This window comes from Phaeodactylum tricornutum, chromosome 5 (genome assembly GCF_000150955.2).
Source record: "Phaeodactylum tricornutum CCAP 1055/1 chromosome 5, whole genome shotgun sequence".
Classification (NCBI taxonomy): Eukaryota; Bacillariophyta; class Bacillariophyceae; order Surirellales; family Neidiaceae; genus Phaeodactylum; species Phaeodactylum tricornutum.
In genome coordinates, this window is record NC_011673.1 from 821101 (window position 1) to 839142 (window position 18042).

Sequence of the window (18042 nt, forward strand, 5' to 3'; positions counted from 1 at the left end):
GCCGGACACGGAACCAAACTAGCTAGAAACGGCCTCGCTATTAGCTAGCTAGAGCGCGAGAGTGGCGAAAACCCCAACCTAGCTAGAGCTACTAGCACTCACAGTTGGTACGATTTTACGCTTGTGTCCCGTATGCTCAAGAGTCATCATTGACAAAGGCAATTCTGCCAATCCTGTCCACTCATGTTACACAAACAATCGTCCAGTTCACTGTGAAATGGCATGTTCTCTTGAGTAACGCTCTGGTAAATGCTTGCATTCAGCGATGGCCTCTAGGAACAAAGGTACACCCACATGCCTAGCTAAATTTTGAGGCTTTGCTTGTCGAGAGCTCAAGGGCCAATCGTTGCTGCGTTGATAAACGTACGTCGGAATGGTCCTCCAGGGTTGTTTGGGCCCAGTTACGCTCGCTCAAGGTTTCGTTTGGAAGAGACAAATTGTCGCTGCTTGGCCATGCTCATCCGCGGGACGATTCTTTTCCAGCACAGTTTCTGGATGGAAGGTTGATCCGGCGTCGGGAATTATTTCTCAAGGAAGGATCAGAAATTCCAAACCATAATCGGCCTCGAAATCCAACGTTAAATGTAGTGTTATTTAGGAGGTAATTCGCGCTTAAAAAAAATACTTAGAAAATCTCGGATTTGACCGGAATAGGGAAATTGCGGCACAAGCGACGACGCCCGAATGGGGAATTTCCTCAACGAAATATTCCTGATTATCACACGGTTTCCCTAGATAAAAGTTGCCAACAGATTCTGGTGACACCATCCGAGCTCGATAGTCTGGCAATCACTTAGGTGGTGATCCAATCGTCTCGACGAAAACTAGGTATGTCGATGGTTCAATAGCCGGTACATTGGCTACCGGGTCCCTACGTTCCTACATCATGTTTCCAATAGAAAAGTTTTCATTTTTGAATTTTAGTCTCACAATCATAAAAACTCACAAAGTTCTACTCTTTCGTCGTATTATACAAATATATTCGTAAGCAAGGAGCAATCTCTCACTGGTGGTGGTACCTCTGGGCAATCTTGGCATTGGTAATGGCCTTGCCGCTATCCGTTGGCAGCTCCTCCTCCTCCACGGGTTGGCGGGGTTGGCATGGCGATGCCATAATTCCCGTAAACCAAACACTGGACTTTCGTCTCGTCGGGAACGAAACAGTCCTACACCAGGGATGGCGGGTCGTTACCAATCGCCAAATCCGAATGCCTTCCGGTCGCTTGGTGGATTTTGAAGTCGTCGGCCAGCGCGGTACGGACCAAGCAGTGGTGGTCCTGGCCTGGCATCGGGCGACGCAAACAGTCACTCTGGTACGCGAGTACACACCGTCGGTCCAACGATTCATGTTGGGCTTGCCAGCCGGGATGGTGGAAGACCGAAAACACGATGCGTCGGATGCCTGGACCGCCGCACGGGCCGAATTGCTCGAGGAAGCTCGCCTCGAAGGAGGAATCTGGTATCAACTGGGGGAACGACCGACCGTCATGGACAAGTACAGTACTACCGGTTTTACAGTCTTTTTGTGCATCGATCCCATCGCGGTTGCGGCCGACCGGGCACCGCCTCGGGATGCAGGCGAGGAAGGCTTGGAAATCATTTCCGGCGTTACCGTGGCAGAGTTAAGGACCTATATCCACGACGGCAATCTGACGGTCGTCGGAGGATGGGCCGTACAACGGGCTCTCCACAAATTGAAAGAATTGGGAGAAATTGAATGACCAGTAGCTTTGACCGTTAAAGAAATCTCGCTCCCAGAGAGAGCCTAGAGTAGAGATGCTCCCCAAACTACCAACTTACCTGTCTACATACCTATCTACCTACACATCTACCTAGTCACCAAATTAGGCTGCCGGAAAGAGCCACCGGAATGACAAGTGGCACGGTCGTGCGGGCCGGACACGGAACCAAACTAGCTAGAAACGGCCTCGCTATTAGCTAGCTAGAGCGCGAGAGTGGCGAAAACCCCAACCTAGCTAGAGCTACTAGCACTCACAGTTGGTACGATTTTACGCTTGTGTCCCGTATGCTCAAGAGTCATCATTGACAATGGCAATTCTGCCAATCCTGTCCACTCATGTTACACAAACAATCGTCCAGTTCACTGTGAAATGGCATGTTCTCTTGAGTAACGCTCTGGTAAATGCTTGCATTCAGCGATGGCCTCTAGGAACAAAGGTACACCCACATGCCTAGCTAAATTTTGAGGCTTTGCTTGTCGAGAGCTCAAGGGCCAATCGTTGCTGCGTTGATAAACGTACGTCGGAATGGTCCTCCAGGGTTGTTGGGGCCCAGTTACGCTCGCTCAAGGTTTCGTTCGGAAGAGACAAATTGTCGCCGCTTGGCCATGCTCATCCGCGGGACGATTCTTTTCCAGCAAAGTTTCTGGATGGAAGGTTGATCCGGCATCGGGAATTATTTCTCAAGGAAAGGATCAGAAATTCCAAACCATAATCGGCCTCGAAATCCATGCCCAACTCGACATTCCCACCAAACTCTTTTCCAGAGCCCCCACATCCTCTTGGATGGCACCTCCTAATTCAGCGATCGATCTGATCGATGTGGGTGTCCCTGGCAGTCTACCGGTCCTCTCCAAACAAGCCCTGCATTCGGCTCTGTTGGCGGCGGGCGCGTTAGAGTGCGACGTACCAACTATCAGTCGTTTTGAACGGAAACACTACGCTTACGCCGACCTACCGCTGGGCTACCAGATCACTCAACAAAGATGGCCACTGGCACGAAATGGTCGACTATTGGCAACCTACAAAGTCGACGGCTCCAAATCAAAGCAACGAACAGCTTTGGTTGACTGTCGAATCGATCGAATACAATTAGAGCAAGATACCGGAAAGACCACTTCTACCTTAGAGCCGGACGGCTCTGTGATCTCTCGGGTTGATTTGAATCGTGCAGGGTCGGCACTTATTGAGATCGTTTCTGCACCGGACTTAAGGAGTCCTCGACAAGCTGTAGCCTTCATGGAAACTTTGCGACAGTTGCTACAGCATCTCGGCGTCTGTGATGGTAAAATGGAGCACGGAAGCTTACGGTGTGATTTAAATGTAAATGTACAAAGCCTCAATTCACCACAACACAAAAGTCCACGCGTCGAAGTCAAAAATTTGAATTCCATTAAGCACGTGCATGACGCCGCTGTGTACGAAGCCATTCGACAGGCATCAACCTTTGCGACGTTGGCGGACAGTGGCAGCTCTATCCTAGTGGGAGGCGCTGAGACACGCACTTGGAACGTAGTAGAAAGAGCAACAACCCTGTTGAGACGTAAAGACGACGCCCAAGACTATCGATTTATGCCAGATCCAGATCTACCACCAATAGTTATCGACAACTCCAGTCTGAATGGCATGTCGCTCGAGCAGTTCTGGAACAAGAATCTACCTGAATTACCTGCCGTGGCATTTCACAGACTGCAGAATGACTACGGATTGTCCTCTTACCAGGCATCTGTCATTGTCGCTGATCCTCCCGCAATTGAATTTTTAGATGTTGCCATCAGGACAGCCATGGTACACGCGATGGAAACGTCGACAAGCCCCGTTGCAAGCAAGGCGGTCGCGTCGACTGCGGCGAACATCCTGTCAAACGAGCTGTTTGGTATTCTGAAGGAGTCTGGCGGCGATGAGCCTCTATCGATAAAACATTCCCTTGTCTCAGCGGAGCAGCTGGGAGAGCTAGTAGCTATGCTCCACGCCGAAAAGATTTCTACCACAATGGCGAAGAAAATGATGGCAGCACTGTGCACAGAGACGTCTTCTTTCGGGAAGTCGCCTCAAGAACTGGCCTCGGAATGTGGTTTTGAACTCATTACAAGTGTTGATGCTCTGAAAGTTATTTGTGAATGTGTTGTGAAGGCATATCCCGAGGAGCTCACTGTATACCACAAAGGCAACAAATTCGAGGCAAAGATTTTCAAATTATTCATTGGCAAAGCCATGTCGGCAAGTAAGGGCAACGCCCACCCCGAGAGGCTTCGAGAAATCCTAAAAGACGTGCTGGATGCGACAAAGGGCCGAGCTGGACCTTGATTTGTGTAACGGAGGAGGATCTTGTTTACAGTAAAGGATGAAATTAAGAAGTTCGGATGGCCACAAGCTATGTTCAAGAAAGCTATTTTCGTCCTCGTACTTTCATTTTTATTGGTCCACTGACCATTTTGGAAGTTCCTCATGGTAGCTTGCCACGACCCATAGTACGCAACAATCCAATCCAACTACCGTAGCCCGTACGTTTCCATCGAGTCCCGAATTATGATCCCACCAAAAATCCGCGTCACAAATCGGGACATGGACAGACGACTGATCAAGAGGACCAGTGGGTTTTGTACGGTTCGATTGCGAGTGAAAATGCTGGGCATCCAGGAAAAAGAAGCTGCCATCGACAGAATCGGCGGAAGTTGTTTGCGGTCAGGATTAAACTCTATAGGGACCTCAACATGGTAGATACAGAAGTCGCCGACGGCGGGAGTGAGAACAATAGCCAAACAGGCTCCAATGGTACAGAGCCGGACGACCAAGTCCAGGACGATGGAGATCGCGTACCCGCAGACCAAGACCAGCAGAGACCGTCGAAACAGAGAAAAGTCCACAAATTGTCCTACACCAAGACGACGGATTTCAATGAGCAGCTAAAAAAGCGCGGCGTGATTTACATCGCTCGCATCCCTCCCCGAATGACTCCAACCAAGCTGAAAGCACTAATGGAAGACTTCGGTGTCACCCGTATCTATTTGGTGGAAGAAGACGCTTCCGTCCGCAAACGTCGTCGAAAGCTCACCGGAAATGCCTCTAAACGCTACAAGGAAGGCTGGATTGAGTTCGAATCCAAAAAAGTCGCCAAACATGTAGCTGCTAATATGAACAATACCCCAATGAGTGGACAAAAGCGTTCGCACCACCATGATGATCTTTGGAATCTCAAATATTTGTCGAAATTCCAATGGAGCCATTTGACGGAAAAGGTTGCCTACGAGCGTCGAGTGCGGGAGCAGAAATTGCGACTCGAAACGATGCAAGCCCGTCGTGAAACAGCTTCCTACAAACATCTGGTGGAAACGGGTAAAAAAGTCGACCGGATCGAAGCCCGCAAGCGCAAACGAGCAGCGAAGGATGGCAACTCGATTGAGACCGACAACGACGTCAAACTTCAAAACACAAGGCGACCGCCACAAACTCAACCGATTGACGAAAGTAGTAGAAAACCCAGCAAAAGGGCACTGCTGGGCTCTTTGGTGTAAGACCGCACACATCACCGGTTGAGGCACGGTGCCAGCTTGATGGTGGAGTTTATATGATTTTCGTTAGCATGATTGTATTATTAGTATTTGCAATGCATATTTGGGACAATCGTTGAAAGTATTGAACTATGTTCAAGTTCTTTCGGCAAGATTTGTGGTGCCGGTTGCCTTATCATTTTCCACACACACCATTGCCGTGACCTTTTGAATAGTCAAAAACTCGTTCTGTGCTTTTCTTCGAAAGAGTGGCTTCATACGCCAGCCTAATTTGGCCACGTCTTGTGCTAGTTCCCAGGGTCGATTGTCGTCGACCGTGACAAGATACAAGACTCCGGTCGGTTTGCGAAGTAGTCTCGCTAGCTGCGGCAAAGCTCGGTCCACGACACGACGACCACCCAGTCCACCGGCCCACGCCGCCGAAATATCGGGTGTTCCCACTTCGGCGTCATCCGTTACGACGTAGGGTGGATTGAACATAATTACATCCACCTTTCCTTCCAGCTGCGGTACCAGCGCGAAACCCAAATCGCACTGCAGCGCTTCCAACATGGCCGTTTGCGGATGTGCCCCTCCTCCGTTACATCGACAGGTTTGCTGAGTAACTTTTAGTGCCTTCGGATTAATATCCGTAACCACACTGTACAGCAACGTTGTCTTTCGTTTCCTCCACATTTGTTGAAAGAAAGCGGTGGGAACACCCGACCCACAACCAATTTCCAAAACGTGACACAGACACTGGTCGGCCGTATCCGAGTCTGATGTGGTCGCATGGGTAGCAGCAGCAAGTTGGTTATTTCCTTGATCAAATTCGTATAGCAAAGCATCCAACAATAAGTAGGTATCCTCGGCTGGTTCGTACACTTGATCAAAGTCTCGATAGGACAAGTGATCCAACAAGGGCACGTCGGCCGAGGGGGAAACCCGTGCACGATCTTCGGCGTCCTGGTTCCACTCTTTCCAGAACGCGGGAGGTGCAGCCAGATCCTTCAACGATCGTAGCTGGTGATACTCCGCCATTGCGGAGATCTCTGGAGGGACCGCTTGGATCGTGTCGCATCCATCCGTTTGGTTGTGTTCCTGTCAGCCCCTCTTCGATTTGCGTATGGTCCAGAATGGGGGTAGGGAGAAATACCTATGTTCCCGCTTCGAGTCGTGGTCATTTGAATTTATTCAAATATTTGAATACCCTTAGTACAGCTCCCCAACCATGTACAATCCCAGTACAAATCGAAGGATCGTCGGAAGGAGCTGCACTTGCAGCATTCCGACTATTTGGTTGGCCCATACTTCGTACTGCACCTGAGAGTGAGAGACAACGGAATACTATAGCGTCACAAACGAAACCAATCCTCCTCCTCCATTCCATTCGTTGCATCCTAGCCAAAAAAACTAACCATGAGTCAGAAAGAAGGTACGCTAAAAATGTCAGTGGTTGCAGGAAGAGTCGGGACGGGATGCTCAGGAAAGGACGTTGGGGAAAGAGCCACATTTTCTGGTGGGAACGTTTCCGCAGACTCCCAGTAGAGGCCGTAGTCTCTGCTCCCAAACACGACGAACACCAACAGATTTGTCGAATTGTCTCACCTCCAATTTTGCGCTGTCTTTTGTAGTTTCGGGAGCCCGCGGCGGCTTGTTCGGGGCCGGTGGACGCTTCAAGGGTGGCACCGACCCGATCATGGAGAAATTTAACGAATCCATCGGATTCGACCAACGCATGTGGTCCGAAGACGTCCGGGGTTCCATCGCCTTTGCCAAAGCCAACGCCAAAGCCGGTATTTTGACGCAAGAAGAATGTGACATACTGGTGCAAGGCCTAAATCAGGTCCACGAAGAATGGGCTGCGGAGACGTTCGAAATCAAGCCGGGCGACGAAGATATACACACCGCCAACGAACGACGATTGACCGAGATTGTCGGACCCGTCGGCGGTAAGTTGCATACCGGCCGTTCCCGAAATGACCAAGTCGCGACCGATACTCGTCTCTGGACCGTAAAGGCCGAAAAGGAAGTCTTGAATGATCTCAAGACCCTCCTACAGGCGGGGGCCCACGTGGCCGAAGAGAATATTGACATACTCATGGCGGGGTACACACACTTGCAACCAGCCCAGCCCATCCGTTACTCACACTGGTTGCTCTCACACATGGCGCCACTCGTCCGGGACGCTCAGCGCTTGCAACAAATGATCCCTCGCACCAACCAGTGTCCTCTAGGTAGTGGCGCCTTGGCCGGCAACGCCTTTGGGATCGACCGCGAGTTCTTAGCGAAGGAACTCGGCTTTGACGGCGTCACCGCCAACTCTTTGGACTCGGTCTGCGATCGCGATTTTGTGGTCGAGTTCCTGATGTGGAGCACCATGTTGCATACCCACATTTCACAACTTGCCGAGGATCTTATCATTACCAATATGCTCAAGGGCGTGGACATGGATGACGCCTACGCCACGGGATCGTCCCTGATGCCGCAAAAGAAAAACCCGGACGCTCTGGAACTGCTTCGTGGCAAGGCTGGGATTGCTCTGGGTCGGGCGGTGGGATTGACTGCAACCCTGAAGGGTTTGCCTCGCGCCTACAACAAGGATCTACAGGAAGACAAAATTCCGCTCTTTCAAGCCGTCGATACGGTCAAGGATTGTTTAGCCATTTGCACCGGGGTTTTGCTGACCATGCAGGCCAATCCGGAAAAGCTCAAAGAGGCCTTATGCCCGGAAATGCTGGCGACGGACTTGGCGGATTACTTGGTCCGCAAGGGCGTACCATTCCGAGAAACGCACCACATCTCGGGAGCCTGTGTGCGTCTCGCCGAAGAGGAAAAGATTCGACTCGACCAATTGACGCTCGAGCAGTTGCAAAATATTGATGCGCGCTTTGCAGAAGATGTCATGAAGGTGTGGGACTACGAAATGAGCGTCGAACGCAAGTCCAGTTTAGGTGGGACAGCCAGAAGTTCGGTGCAAAAGCAAATTGACGATATTCGTGTGTTTTGTGAGTCGTTGTAGTATGGCTTGACTGAACCCCTGCACCGGGCTTTCAATGCATTTACAATGAATTAGATTAAGATAACATTCACTTCCAAAACTTCAGTTCTAGCCGTCTCGCGAGATCGATTTCCGAGGCCAGAAACAGTCAAGAGGAACAACATAAAGTCATCCATTATGCTAATATGTACTCAACACAATCCTTTAATCTATTTCAATTACCTGATCGGGACCGACTGGCATCGGGGTCGCAGTAGCCCGTTGTTGAGCTTTAAAGTTAGCCTGCCACTCAGCCTTCAATATTGCATAGTATGCAACGAAGGAACCAATGAACTCAAAGTCTTCCGCAAAGGTCAACTCGACAGGAGGTCGTCCCATTGCTTGCTGCATGTAAGCCATGATCTGAGGTAACCGCTGCAATGCAGGAAGGCGGTGACCATTGAGACTCACGATTACATGGCCAACATTCGGTTTCGAATCTGGACCCAGTCGTCGAATACGATCTTCACTCAAACGAACAATAACAGGACGGCCATGGTGCAAAATAAGTTCAAATCCGAATGAGGGCCCACAAAAATTCATGCAGTATAACCGGCAATTGGAAAAAATGCACTTTCGAGCAACTTCAGCAGTTCGCGCTTCCTTAGCCTCGAGCATCACTGATTCTCCTAATACTTTGTCACCGTCATTTGTACCATTTTCCTCGCCATCATCATCTAAGCAGATCGCGTTGTCTTCGTCCTGTCCTATATTGTTTCTCTCGGCCGCTTCGGCAGCTGAAACCTTCTGATCGTTATCTTTAGGGCCTTTTACATCTCCGTCATCGTCTTCAGCGTCAAGCATTCGCAACATTTGCCTTTCTTCTTCGCCGAAGGCCTCAATATCTCGATGAATATCTGTGTCCAATTCAATCTCGTGGTCAACTCCTTCGTCCCCGAATTCCACATAATCGTTATTTTCGGCGTGTTGTGATTGGAAGAGAGAGTGAAGCTCCTTTAATGTTGTATAGGTTTTGTCAACGACTAGCTTGAGTTTCTCTTTTCCTTCCACAAATTCCCCAAGATCTTGAAACTTCTTCTCGATCAGCTTCCAAAGAACGTCATCAAGAGTCCCTTTTGCCACGAAGTATAAGCATTTGACCTGTGCTTGCTGTCCAATTCGGTGACATCTATCCTCGGCTTGAATCATAAGAGCTGGCGTCCAAAATAGTTCAGCAAACCAGACAGTCGACGATGCAGTTAGCGTTACTGCTACCCCGGCCGCAGTTATACCCAAAAGTGCAACACGAACCGTTGGGTCCGATTGAAAGCTAGTGATCTGTTCCTGTCGAAATTTCGCAGGAGTCTTTCCATCAATGCGAATGTACTTACTGCGACTGCCATTCTCGTTGTTAAGATTTGCATGATCACGAATGGCATCTAGGACAGAAATGTGATGCGCAAAAATACAAAGCTTCCCCTTTGTAGGATCAGCAAGCCAACGCTGTAGCATGTTGACAACGAGAGGGACCTTGACATCACCTGTAAGCCCATATAATCTCGTGAGTGCATTGTTTCGTGTACTTTCTGGAGGCTTTGGCGGTGCAAAGTGCGTCGGAAATTTTTGGTGGATCTTCTGCATGCGATTTTGCTCCAAAAGATTCAAATCCAGTCGAAGCCTTCCAGTCAACTCTGCTTTCAAGTTGTCGTACATTTCTGGAGTCAGCTGATGCGCATTGACCGTGAGTGAGTTACTGATACTAGTCTGGCCCTCCAAAAACTGTGCTTGCAATTCCAATCTCAATGCGCTGACAGCAGCCGAACGTGTGTCAGCTTGATCGTCCACTTGATCAACAGATTTATCAAGGATTGAAATCGGAGCTATTGCAGCAAGACCAGGATCGATTACTTCAACTGTTGGTGTATACAGGTCTTCATGTTGTTGTTTCGCAATGATCCCTAGTGCGCCCTTTCCTTGGCGCAAGTCAAGGAGGAGCTGCATGAACTCTTTCCTCTGCTCTTCATGTAAAACATGAATTTCTGCCTTTTCTCGAATCTTCACCGGCAAGCTTTTCAAAATATCAATTTTCAAACGACGAATCATGACAGTACTTGTTAACAGAGTATGCAGTTCGGCTTTTAGCCGAGGTCCCCCCTTTTTCACATACTTCTCAATAAACTCGGCTTCGCTATTCCACCAACCGTGCTGTTCTGTCCCGAGAATGAAGAGCTGCGGCCATAGTTCCAATGGACGCGACAAAGCAGGTGTGCCTGAAAGTAGGACACATCGATCCGTCGCATTCAATACCGGCATGAGAAGCGCAGTTCGTTTGGCATTTTTGTTTTTCAACATATGCGATTCGTCCACTATGGCACAACGAAACTGCCCAGGAAAAAGCTTTCCAGTATCAACGAGTACAGGAGCCAGTCCATAGGAACAAATGACAACCTTCGTCCATTTGTGTGGGATAACTTCATCTTTTCCGGAAGTCAGGACATGGATCTCCGAGCTGGTAAGAAGATCCTCATCTATTCCACCAGCTTCTTCATTTTCGGCATCGTCCTCACTGCGCTTGTTTATAGCACTATCGACGCCAAGCCAATAGTGAAACTCGCTTTCCCAATGATAGCGCGCTCCACTCGGACATAAGACTAGTAGCGGCCACTCGTGTCGGTAAACGGACATACTTGCAATTCCTTGCATTGTTTTACCAAGACCCATGTCTTTCCAAACATAGAAAGAGTTAGTCTTTTCTTGGCGGTCAGTTTTGTCACAATCATCAAAACTACACTTACCGTCTGCAATTAAGGCGCGCCCATCTTTCTCCAGTACGAAGTCGACACCGCCTCTTTGGAATGGAGCCAGCGCTTTGGCTAAACCTCGCGGCACACCGTCTTCAATCAATTTGTCAATCGTTGGATACCCTTTGTCTTGCCGTGCACGCTCCAACGAGGCGATTTTTAACTGTATGTCTGGGATACCATCTACTCGTGTATTTGGAGCTGACAGCAAGAACGTCACGAAGGTTTGATACGCTGCCAATGGAATCCGCCATTTGCCTCCTTCATCAGATTCTTTGTCGCGTTCGTAAGTGGCCTTATCACCATGGTCACGAGCGATACTTTTGATATCTTTTCGCAAGCCTGAAATCGACGTTGGTGGGCCGTCGAAAGATGTCGGTAACCCATAAATGGTAAAATGATTCACATTCAAGAGTGAAAGTTGATACCGCTTGGGCTGAAGACGATCACTGGTCGATTGTAGCCTAAGTGGCGCGGTGGGTATGATGTCAACCCATGTTGGCTTGAAGCCTTGCAAATCAATGTACCGTGGAGCATCGAATTGGTATCTCGACTGGAGGATTGAAGCAGCAGGCGGCTCTTTCGAAGAAGGACGGGTGTTTTGAGGTTTCCGACCCATCTCCGAACTATGCCCAGGTATTCTTGGAACGCCTTTCGAGGCGGTCGACAACTGCTGCATCCAGTCAGGCATGTGAGCAACCCGTCCATTGTGGGATTCTAACGCGGTTCTATTCGGTATTGGGTTGTCAAGTTTGTATCGTTTGGTCAAAGGTTCAGTAGAGGGGACAGCAGCCGGTTTTGTGTCTGTCTCATCGTCCAATAAATCAATAATCTTGCCAGACTCGGCGGGGATCTTAGAGATATTTGGTCGTATAGAAGAACAAGCGGTCGCAGAAGTTGGCCGAGGATCCTCCGCTTGACTGGAAAAGTCCGCTACGCTTTTGATCGATCGATTGTAGTTTGGCAGTTTCTCTTTATTTGTTCGCTCTGTCCGGTTGACGATTGGACCTTGATGCGATCCTATCTCAACATTGGCACCTTCGTTGAACGATTCAGCTACCTTCGAATTCATTGAAGACTCGGCTGCAGAAAGGTCAGGCGTCGATCCCGAAGACGAGCCGTGAAAGGAACCTGATCTCTTGGGATTGGTGGGAGGGATGATTTCCTGTGACCAGAGGCCACTCGACGCTGAGGGGGCGTCTGAATGCGAATCCACGCAAAAAGCTGCTAGGGAAGAAGGACTTTTACGACCGTTGAAGCTTTCCAAAGCATACTCCTGCGGAGAAGTAGGGCCCATTGTAGGCGTCTCTCGCGCGGAGTTGCCTTCTGCCTCGCTGAGAAAATACAAAGGGATTCTTCCCTTTGACTCTTCGGCGTCTTCCGGAGCAATCATCTAGAGAGTTTATCCAAGCGATGAAGTCTAGTGCCAACGAGCTCCAAAAAAGGGCTGAAGTCCACTACCTAAAGGAGTCTCTCGAGAGAAACTTCAGCGGGTTTCGTTTGGCTCCCAGAAAACGTCAAGCCCACCGTACCGGAATGCATTTGTTTTGTGCTTTCAGTTAGATAGGGAGGTCGTCGTGGAATGATGGTGACTGACGTTGGAAGACCGAAGAGGCAATAAGCGAATGGCGCAAACAAGAACGACGAAAACGCATCTCACTGTCCAACACCGTTCGGGAAATAACCCTAGACCGAGCCCTACAACTGTGCTGCTACTTTCTTTACAGTTGATGTCCCCAATTTCAACAAACTGTAACTGTAATATATAGCGCAAAACCACATTCTGCTTTCATAGTTTGGCAGTGAGTCTTTTTCGACATGAACCTCCTCTAACTTGCCTACTTGGAAACCGACGTGACATCCACAGAGAGCAACATCATCAGCTGGCAGGCAGCCTTGGCCAAACACCTCCACCAAAGTGCGGCCTCTTCAACAGATTTGAAGAAGCAAGCTTTCTTTTTTTACTTGAGCCTCTGGAGGGTAAGGAGGAAAGTTTGCGCTGGTGCGATGAAAATACTTGCGTTTCAAGCGACGTCCATTTGCTTAAAGCCGCGAACGTCTCCAGGAGTGCGAATGAAAGAAACCGGTCGTTGTCGCCTTTCCCACTATCGAGTTTTTTCAACACGCACCCCTACGGATCTACGAGAAACATATGAATTCTTGGATATTTCCAGCGACTTCAACCCAATTAGTGCGACGAAAGCTCTGAGTCCAGACGACCTCGCCTGGGGCACCATGTTGGCCCTACTTTTGGCTGTGCTGGCGACTTTCTTGCAAAGTAGACGATCCCAGAATGATTTTGTCCCAAGCCGGATCGAACCATCCTTGGCAGACAATTGGCGGAATTCTACAGCGAAAACTTTTATTGACAATACCACGTCCGCAACACCGTTTGAAGAATGGAAGGAAATTTCAAAGCCAGAAAATTATGTTTGGTATAACGCGGACTTGCGTGCGAAGCAACAGCTGCGTCATACCATGCCGTCGACTTATACGTTTGCTCAAGGATGGACGCTGGTCGCATTATTCGTTATTTTTGCTCCCATTTTTTCGTTTGAGTTTGCTCTGACTGTGTCTCGACAAATACTGTGTGCGCTGGAGCGCACGCAAGGTCTTTGTGATCCGTACCAGTGAACAATGATGAGAGACGACACTGCGCAAGGAACGAACGACAAGCACAAGAGTGATACCAACCAATCTGAAAACACGATTTCCCAATGTTTTTAAAAGGAACAGTGGCTAGACTCGATGCTCGGACTTGCCTCAGTGCTGGGTTCCAGTCTTCATTGGATCATCCTGGTCCAGATTCGGTGCAGTCTGAAGGGATTAGCAGACCGAGAAGCCCTGCTTTGGTTTTCGATATCGTCACGGTACGGAGTACAAGGAAGCTTACAGGCGTTCTATTGGCACCGTCAATTGATAGATAACGAGTACTTGAGTGTGCATAGCTGGCAACGCTGATCCTATAATAATATAACACCACATGGGACAGCTGACTGCTTGCTGACACACAAGTGTCAAGGACGTGCAGGCGATATGATTCTCTACAGTCTGCTTTCTCTCTCCCTTGGAGACAGTAAGTACTCGCTAGATGGTGTAAGACTTGAGATGCTGTTCGAACTTCAAGGCTCGATCGATCTTTCCTACAGGCTGCAATAGGGATCACTTTTTATCGCTTGGCCCAACATAATTGTCTCAGCCGACACTTGTGCTCACGGAGCTGATGTATCTTGAATGCGCTGCCTTTTTGAGGACGGTTCTGCAGGGTTCTCGTCTAGTGCTGCACCCGGTAATAGCTCAGGACGCTCACGCTTTAATAGAACAGTATCCGCTTCGACGGTGCGCTTTTTCTTTGTCAAACCGGCTTGTACAGCAGATCCCAACATTTCGAGTGCTAGCTTTCTCCGCTTCAGTCCGGCTAGTTGTCCCAAGGCTTCTTGCAGTAAACCCCGGGAGAAGCAATCCGGATGAACCCCGCCGCCATGATCTAACAGATCCAGTAGATCTGTCGGTATCGCACAGCTCTGCAATGTTCTCCTCAAAGCAGTGTTTTCCTGTACGATGCTTTCTACTTTTTGGAGAGCAGTTACGATGTGTCGAATCGCAGCAATAAGTTTGGTAGCGTTCTCGACGTGGACTGAAGGGCTTCCCTTGTCTTCGGGCCAGGATTTCACTAATTCCATCGTTTGCGATAGGCGGGTCAACAGATCGTGCAGTTTGTCCTGCAAATTCTTTTCCGCTTCGGTGGGAGTCTTTGAAGTCGTTAAGGGAGGCATGGTGTAGCGTAAATTTCATACCACTGTAGCCAGCTAATTGACTGAGGCTTCAATTGTATCGTATAGACCTTGGCGGGAGGGTCGTGATATTGCTTCCTTGTTGGATTTCACTGTCGGTAGGCGCTTGGCTCGTTGTTATTACTTCTAGCCATCACGGGGACAACCTTAACTCGATCCTTCGTGGAGGAAATATTTAAGCAAAATTACGAGCAGATGTTGTATCATTAACAGTCGACACGTGAACAAATGCAAGGATGGGAGGGGCGATGCAAATCCTAAAATTTCTCTTGCTCAGAATTCTGCAACGAGGCTTGTCGCTTCCTTGCACAATCAGCGCAACAGCATATCTCTAATTATTTTGACGTGAAGACAACAAAAAGATGAAGGTGGAAACGGAAGAACATCACGTGGAGCAGGAGAAAGGAGAGGAGACACCCGCGTTTTCGACTTCCAAAAAAGTTCGATTTGATGCCGAGGTAAAACCTGGACTTTCGTCATCAACATCGAGCAACTCGAAGCCAATCACCCCGCAACGACAAGTCGATTCGCGTCGTATCAAATTTGGTTCAGGGAAAGGCCATCCGTGTCGAGACCTATTGACGTTACTCAGTATTGTAGGTATTTTGCTGGTCGTCACGATGGATTTCTCATCGGACACGCCCGAATTTGACCCGGAAGAGCGCACTCCGAAGGAAAAGGCGGCATCCCGACTAAATAAAGTCAAGGAATCTTTAGAACGGAGTTTGCAGGACCACATTGAAGCTACTAGACGAATGGCAAGCTGCGATATTTTTATCTCGTCTAGCTCTATACCAGGGACCGGAAACGGCCTATTTGCTGGGCGAGCATATCAGGAAGGCGAGACTGTTCTATTGGATACGAAGGCATTCGGACACCCGATCTTGGGGCTACCGTCGAATGCGGCACTATCTCAATACGCTTTTCTTGTCAAGCATCATCCAACTCTAGTGAATTTAGAAGGTTCTTTGTTCCATGTGGACTTCGACCATTTCAAAGCCGGTGGACAAACGTTCCAATTCAAGGCAACACAGCAAATTAAAGCCGGCGAGGAGCTCTTTGTATCCTTTGAAAATCATCCACAAAGCTCAAGTTTATTTCCTTCGAAGGAGACACTCCCGTTTTTGCCTTACATCCCAACTTATAACGATTACAACACAATCGACTCGATCCTCGACGATGTTAAATCGACGGCCCGTCGCATGAGCATTTCGCACAGTCGGCATCGTCGGAACATGCTGATCGACAGCAGCCACATTCTCAAACTAGCCCGCGGAATCGTTGGCCGCTTACACGAATCGTTGGCCGCTCTCATCCCGTCGACTGGAGACGCTTGGGGAAAGCGTCCAGACAATACTCCTTCCGTCTGGACTGCTCTGGAAAATCGGACTCTGGTGTCGCTGCAACTGAGTGGATTCTGCTTGACTGATATGAATCAAGAAAAAGATGGTACCCTATTCGTCACTAGAAACGTCTCGAAAGGAGAAATTGTTACCGTAGCACCTCTGCACGTTGCCACTCATGCAGCACTGAAAGCAGCAACGGAAAAGTCTGCCGCGGAAGAGGCTTGGTGCCAAACTTCCGCAAGTGACCGTTGTTTTGGAAAAGCTGGCTCTTCACTAGTTTTATGTCCCATCACGAATGCAGCTTTCATATCGATCAGCGTAGACGTTGAGAACGTTGAGTTCCAGTGGAGCATGAATCAAGTGCCTTCCCAGTCCGCTGATCAGGCCATATCAAGTCCTGCAGGTACCCTTTCCTGGAATATATTGGCGCTACGAGATCTACATGCAGGTGAAAAGGTAAGAAAGATAGATGTCGTTTCAAGCGAATCTCTTCAGAGTATGCAAAGCCCTCACGTCTTTGCTCTCTAGTTGGTCGTGAAAGGCTCCAAACCAAGTGGCTTCGATTTTCGAGTTTTGGAAAAGACGGATTTATTCCCATGGTATACCGCAGAAACCGCAAATGCGTAGATTATCCGAAAATTACAATTTGCTTCCTCCGTTTGTGTATATTGCTCATTTGAGAAACGATTTTCTGTTGTTGAGCTACTAGAGTCGGTTGACTCGGGAGCCAGCGATCGTTAGCAATTTTCACTTTTTAAACACCATGATTCTCAAAGAGGAAACATTAGTCTGAAGGGTTTTTCTTCTTTTGGATTGTTCTGTCACTATAGAGCAAAGCCTTTCTGGGAGGTCAAAGTATTTTGGAAGCTCACGCCAAGAGCAATGGAAGCCAAATGCCTGGCGTTGGTTTCACTGCATATCTGAACATATCCGACGCAAGTGTAATGCTGCAAAGCGATTGAACCGTGGAATTATGTTTTTCTCGGCAGCAAAGAAAGCTCCGCAAGGAATGTCCATCGTCCAGAGCGCTGTTCCGAACGTCAGCGAGCCGATACCCTAACTTTGTATCGACATCACAATAGGCAGTATACTCGTTTTGTTTAGAGTTAGGGGTAGAGGGTTTGACCCTACCCCCTTCTTCTGTCCATCGCCGATACGAGACCCTGGCATGAAACTCATTTGTCAACAATGAATGGGGGCACCTCATTGCTGCCACTCCGTTTGTCAAACTTTCCTGAGAATTGATTTTATGCATGAGCTTCATTCGTTGTCTGCTGCTTCTTCAAGCTGTTGCTTGTACTCGGAGCTTTATCTATCCAGCGATGTCGCCGCCTGCTTTCGCACTACCTGTAAGATATCCACTGGCGATGACTAGGCGACAGGCTGTTTATGGTTCGAGAGGTTTCGTCTTGACAGCGCAAATTAGTACTTCCAGCCCGTCACAAGTTGAAGCCGAAGATTTAGGCATTCGAGAGTGGCCGCAGCAAGTCAAACGTGGAAGGTGGTCGGAAGAAGGTAGGTACTCCATGTGCGCACAGCTAAACGAAGGTTTATGCTAGAGAGACATCTCAACCCGAGAGATTTTGTATCTGATTTGTTTACTGTGTTCGCAGCTAAAAACGGGCAAACTCTGTCGCGATATATTCTGGAAGGAGAGGGAATAGTTTTCATTGCAGACGACAAAGCAAGAAAAGAAACGAAAAAACTCCGAGTAGGGACGCTGTTGGAGGTCAAAGGACCGGCACTATTGGAATGGGAAGCAACAAGCCCAGAGCTCATTGTGCTTACACCAGGGTTTGAAGAGGGCGGGAAGTTTTTGGCAGTTGCAGGTAGTTTGATTGCGTTGACGGCAGCGCTTGTAGCGACGGGCAGCAACTAGCGCCAGGAATGT

At 48.9% G+C, this 18042-nt stretch overlaps 11 protein-coding genes across 11 annotated transcripts; 7 read left to right on the plus strand and 4 right to left on the minus strand.

The window, feature by feature from the left end:
* Positions 1-1043: 1043 nt before the first annotated feature.
* On the plus strand, positions 1044-1721 carry PHATRDRAFT_34522 (predicted protein; the record flags this gene model as incomplete). Its single annotated transcript, XM_002178814.1, has 1 exon — positions 1044-1721. The coding sequence occupies one exon, from the start codon at positions 1044-1046 to the stop codon at positions 1719-1721; it is 678 nt and encodes a 225-aa protein (XP_002178850.1).
* Positions 1722-2441: 720 nt separating this feature from the next.
* PHATRDRAFT_11126 (predicted protein) lies at positions 2442-4046 on the plus strand (the record flags this gene model as incomplete). Its single annotated transcript, XM_002178815.1, has 2 exons — positions 2442-3506; positions 3570-4046. Coding segments are annotated over 2 exons (1542 nt in total), but the record flags the coding sequence as incomplete, so codon positions are not given.
* A 608-nt stretch (positions 4047-4654) lies between these two features.
* PHATRDRAFT_5424 (predicted protein) lies at positions 4655-5116 on the plus strand (the record flags this gene model as incomplete). The annotated part of the gene is made up of 1 exon (XM_002178816.1): positions 4655-5116. A coding segment is annotated over one exon (462 nt), but the record flags the coding sequence as incomplete, so codon positions are not given.
* Positions 5117-5455: 339 nt separating this feature from the next.
* On the minus strand, positions 5456-6169 carry PHATRDRAFT_5532 (predicted protein; the record flags this gene model as incomplete). The annotated part of the gene is made up of 1 exon (XM_002179034.1): positions 5456-6169. A coding segment is annotated over one exon (714 nt), but the record flags the coding sequence as incomplete, so codon positions are not given.
* Positions 6170-6929: 760 nt separating this feature from the next.
* Positions 6930-8252, plus strand: PHATRDRAFT_34526 (predicted protein; the record flags this gene model as incomplete). Its single annotated transcript, XM_002178817.1, has 1 exon — positions 6930-8252. One exon carries the CDS (start codon positions 6930-6932, stop codon positions 8250-8252), a length of 1323 nt encoding a protein of 440 aa, XP_002178853.1.
* Positions 8253-9022: 770 nt separating this feature from the next.
* Positions 9023-9726, minus strand: PHATRDRAFT_26634 (predicted protein; the record flags this gene model as incomplete). The annotated part of the gene is made up of 1 exon (XM_002179035.1): positions 9023-9726. A coding segment is annotated over exon 1 (699 nt), but the record flags the coding sequence as incomplete, so codon positions are not given.
* Positions 9727-9865: 139 nt separating this feature from the next.
* On the minus strand, positions 9866-12404 carry PHATRDRAFT_44966 (predicted protein; the record flags this gene model as incomplete). The annotated part of the gene is made up of 2 exons (XM_002179036.1): positions 9866-10933; positions 11006-12404. Coding segments are annotated over 2 exons (2466 nt in total), but the record flags the coding sequence as incomplete, so codon positions are not given.
* Positions 12405-13084: 680 nt separating this feature from the next.
* PHATRDRAFT_34528 (predicted protein) lies at positions 13085-13645 on the plus strand (the record flags this gene model as incomplete). Its single annotated transcript, XM_002178818.1, has 1 exon — positions 13085-13645. One exon carries the CDS (start codon positions 13085-13087, stop codon positions 13643-13645), a length of 561 nt encoding a protein of 186 aa, XP_002178854.1.
* Positions 13646-14223: 578 nt separating this feature from the next.
* On the minus strand, positions 14224-14787 carry PHATRDRAFT_34529 (predicted protein; the record flags this gene model as incomplete). Its single annotated transcript, XM_002179037.1, has 1 exon — positions 14224-14787. One exon carries the CDS (start codon positions 14785-14787, stop codon positions 14224-14226), a length of 564 nt encoding a protein of 187 aa, XP_002179073.1.
* Positions 14788-15083: 296 nt separating this feature from the next.
* On the plus strand, positions 15084-16930 carry PHATRDRAFT_44967 (predicted protein). Its single transcript, XM_002178819.1, has 2 exons — positions 15084-16607; positions 16680-16930. Exons 1-2 carry the CDS (start codon positions 15168-15170, stop codon positions 16776-16778), a joined length of 1539 nt encoding a protein of 512 aa, XP_002178855.1. The 5' UTR covers positions 15084-15167; the 3' UTR covers positions 16779-16930.
* A 588-nt stretch (positions 16931-17518) lies between these two features.
* On the plus strand, positions 17519-18030 carry PHATRDRAFT_34531 (predicted protein; the record flags this gene model as incomplete). Its single annotated transcript, XM_002178820.1, has 2 exons — positions 17519-17666; positions 17765-18030. The coding sequence occupies 2 exons, from the start codon at positions 17519-17521 to the stop codon at positions 18028-18030; spliced, it is 414 nt and encodes a 137-aa protein (XP_002178856.1).
* Between the last annotated feature and the right edge of the window lie 12 nt (positions 18031-18042).

Coding starts and splice junctions, on each gene's coding strand:
- PHATRDRAFT_44967 (XM_002178819.1), top strand. CDS start 15,168: ATGAAGGTGGAAACGGAAGAACATCACGTGGAGCAGGAGAAAGGAGAG. Junction 16,608..16,679: donor ATCTACATGCAGGTGAAAAG/GTAAGAAAGATA, acceptor TTTGCTCTCTAG/TTGGTCGTGAAAGGCTCCAA.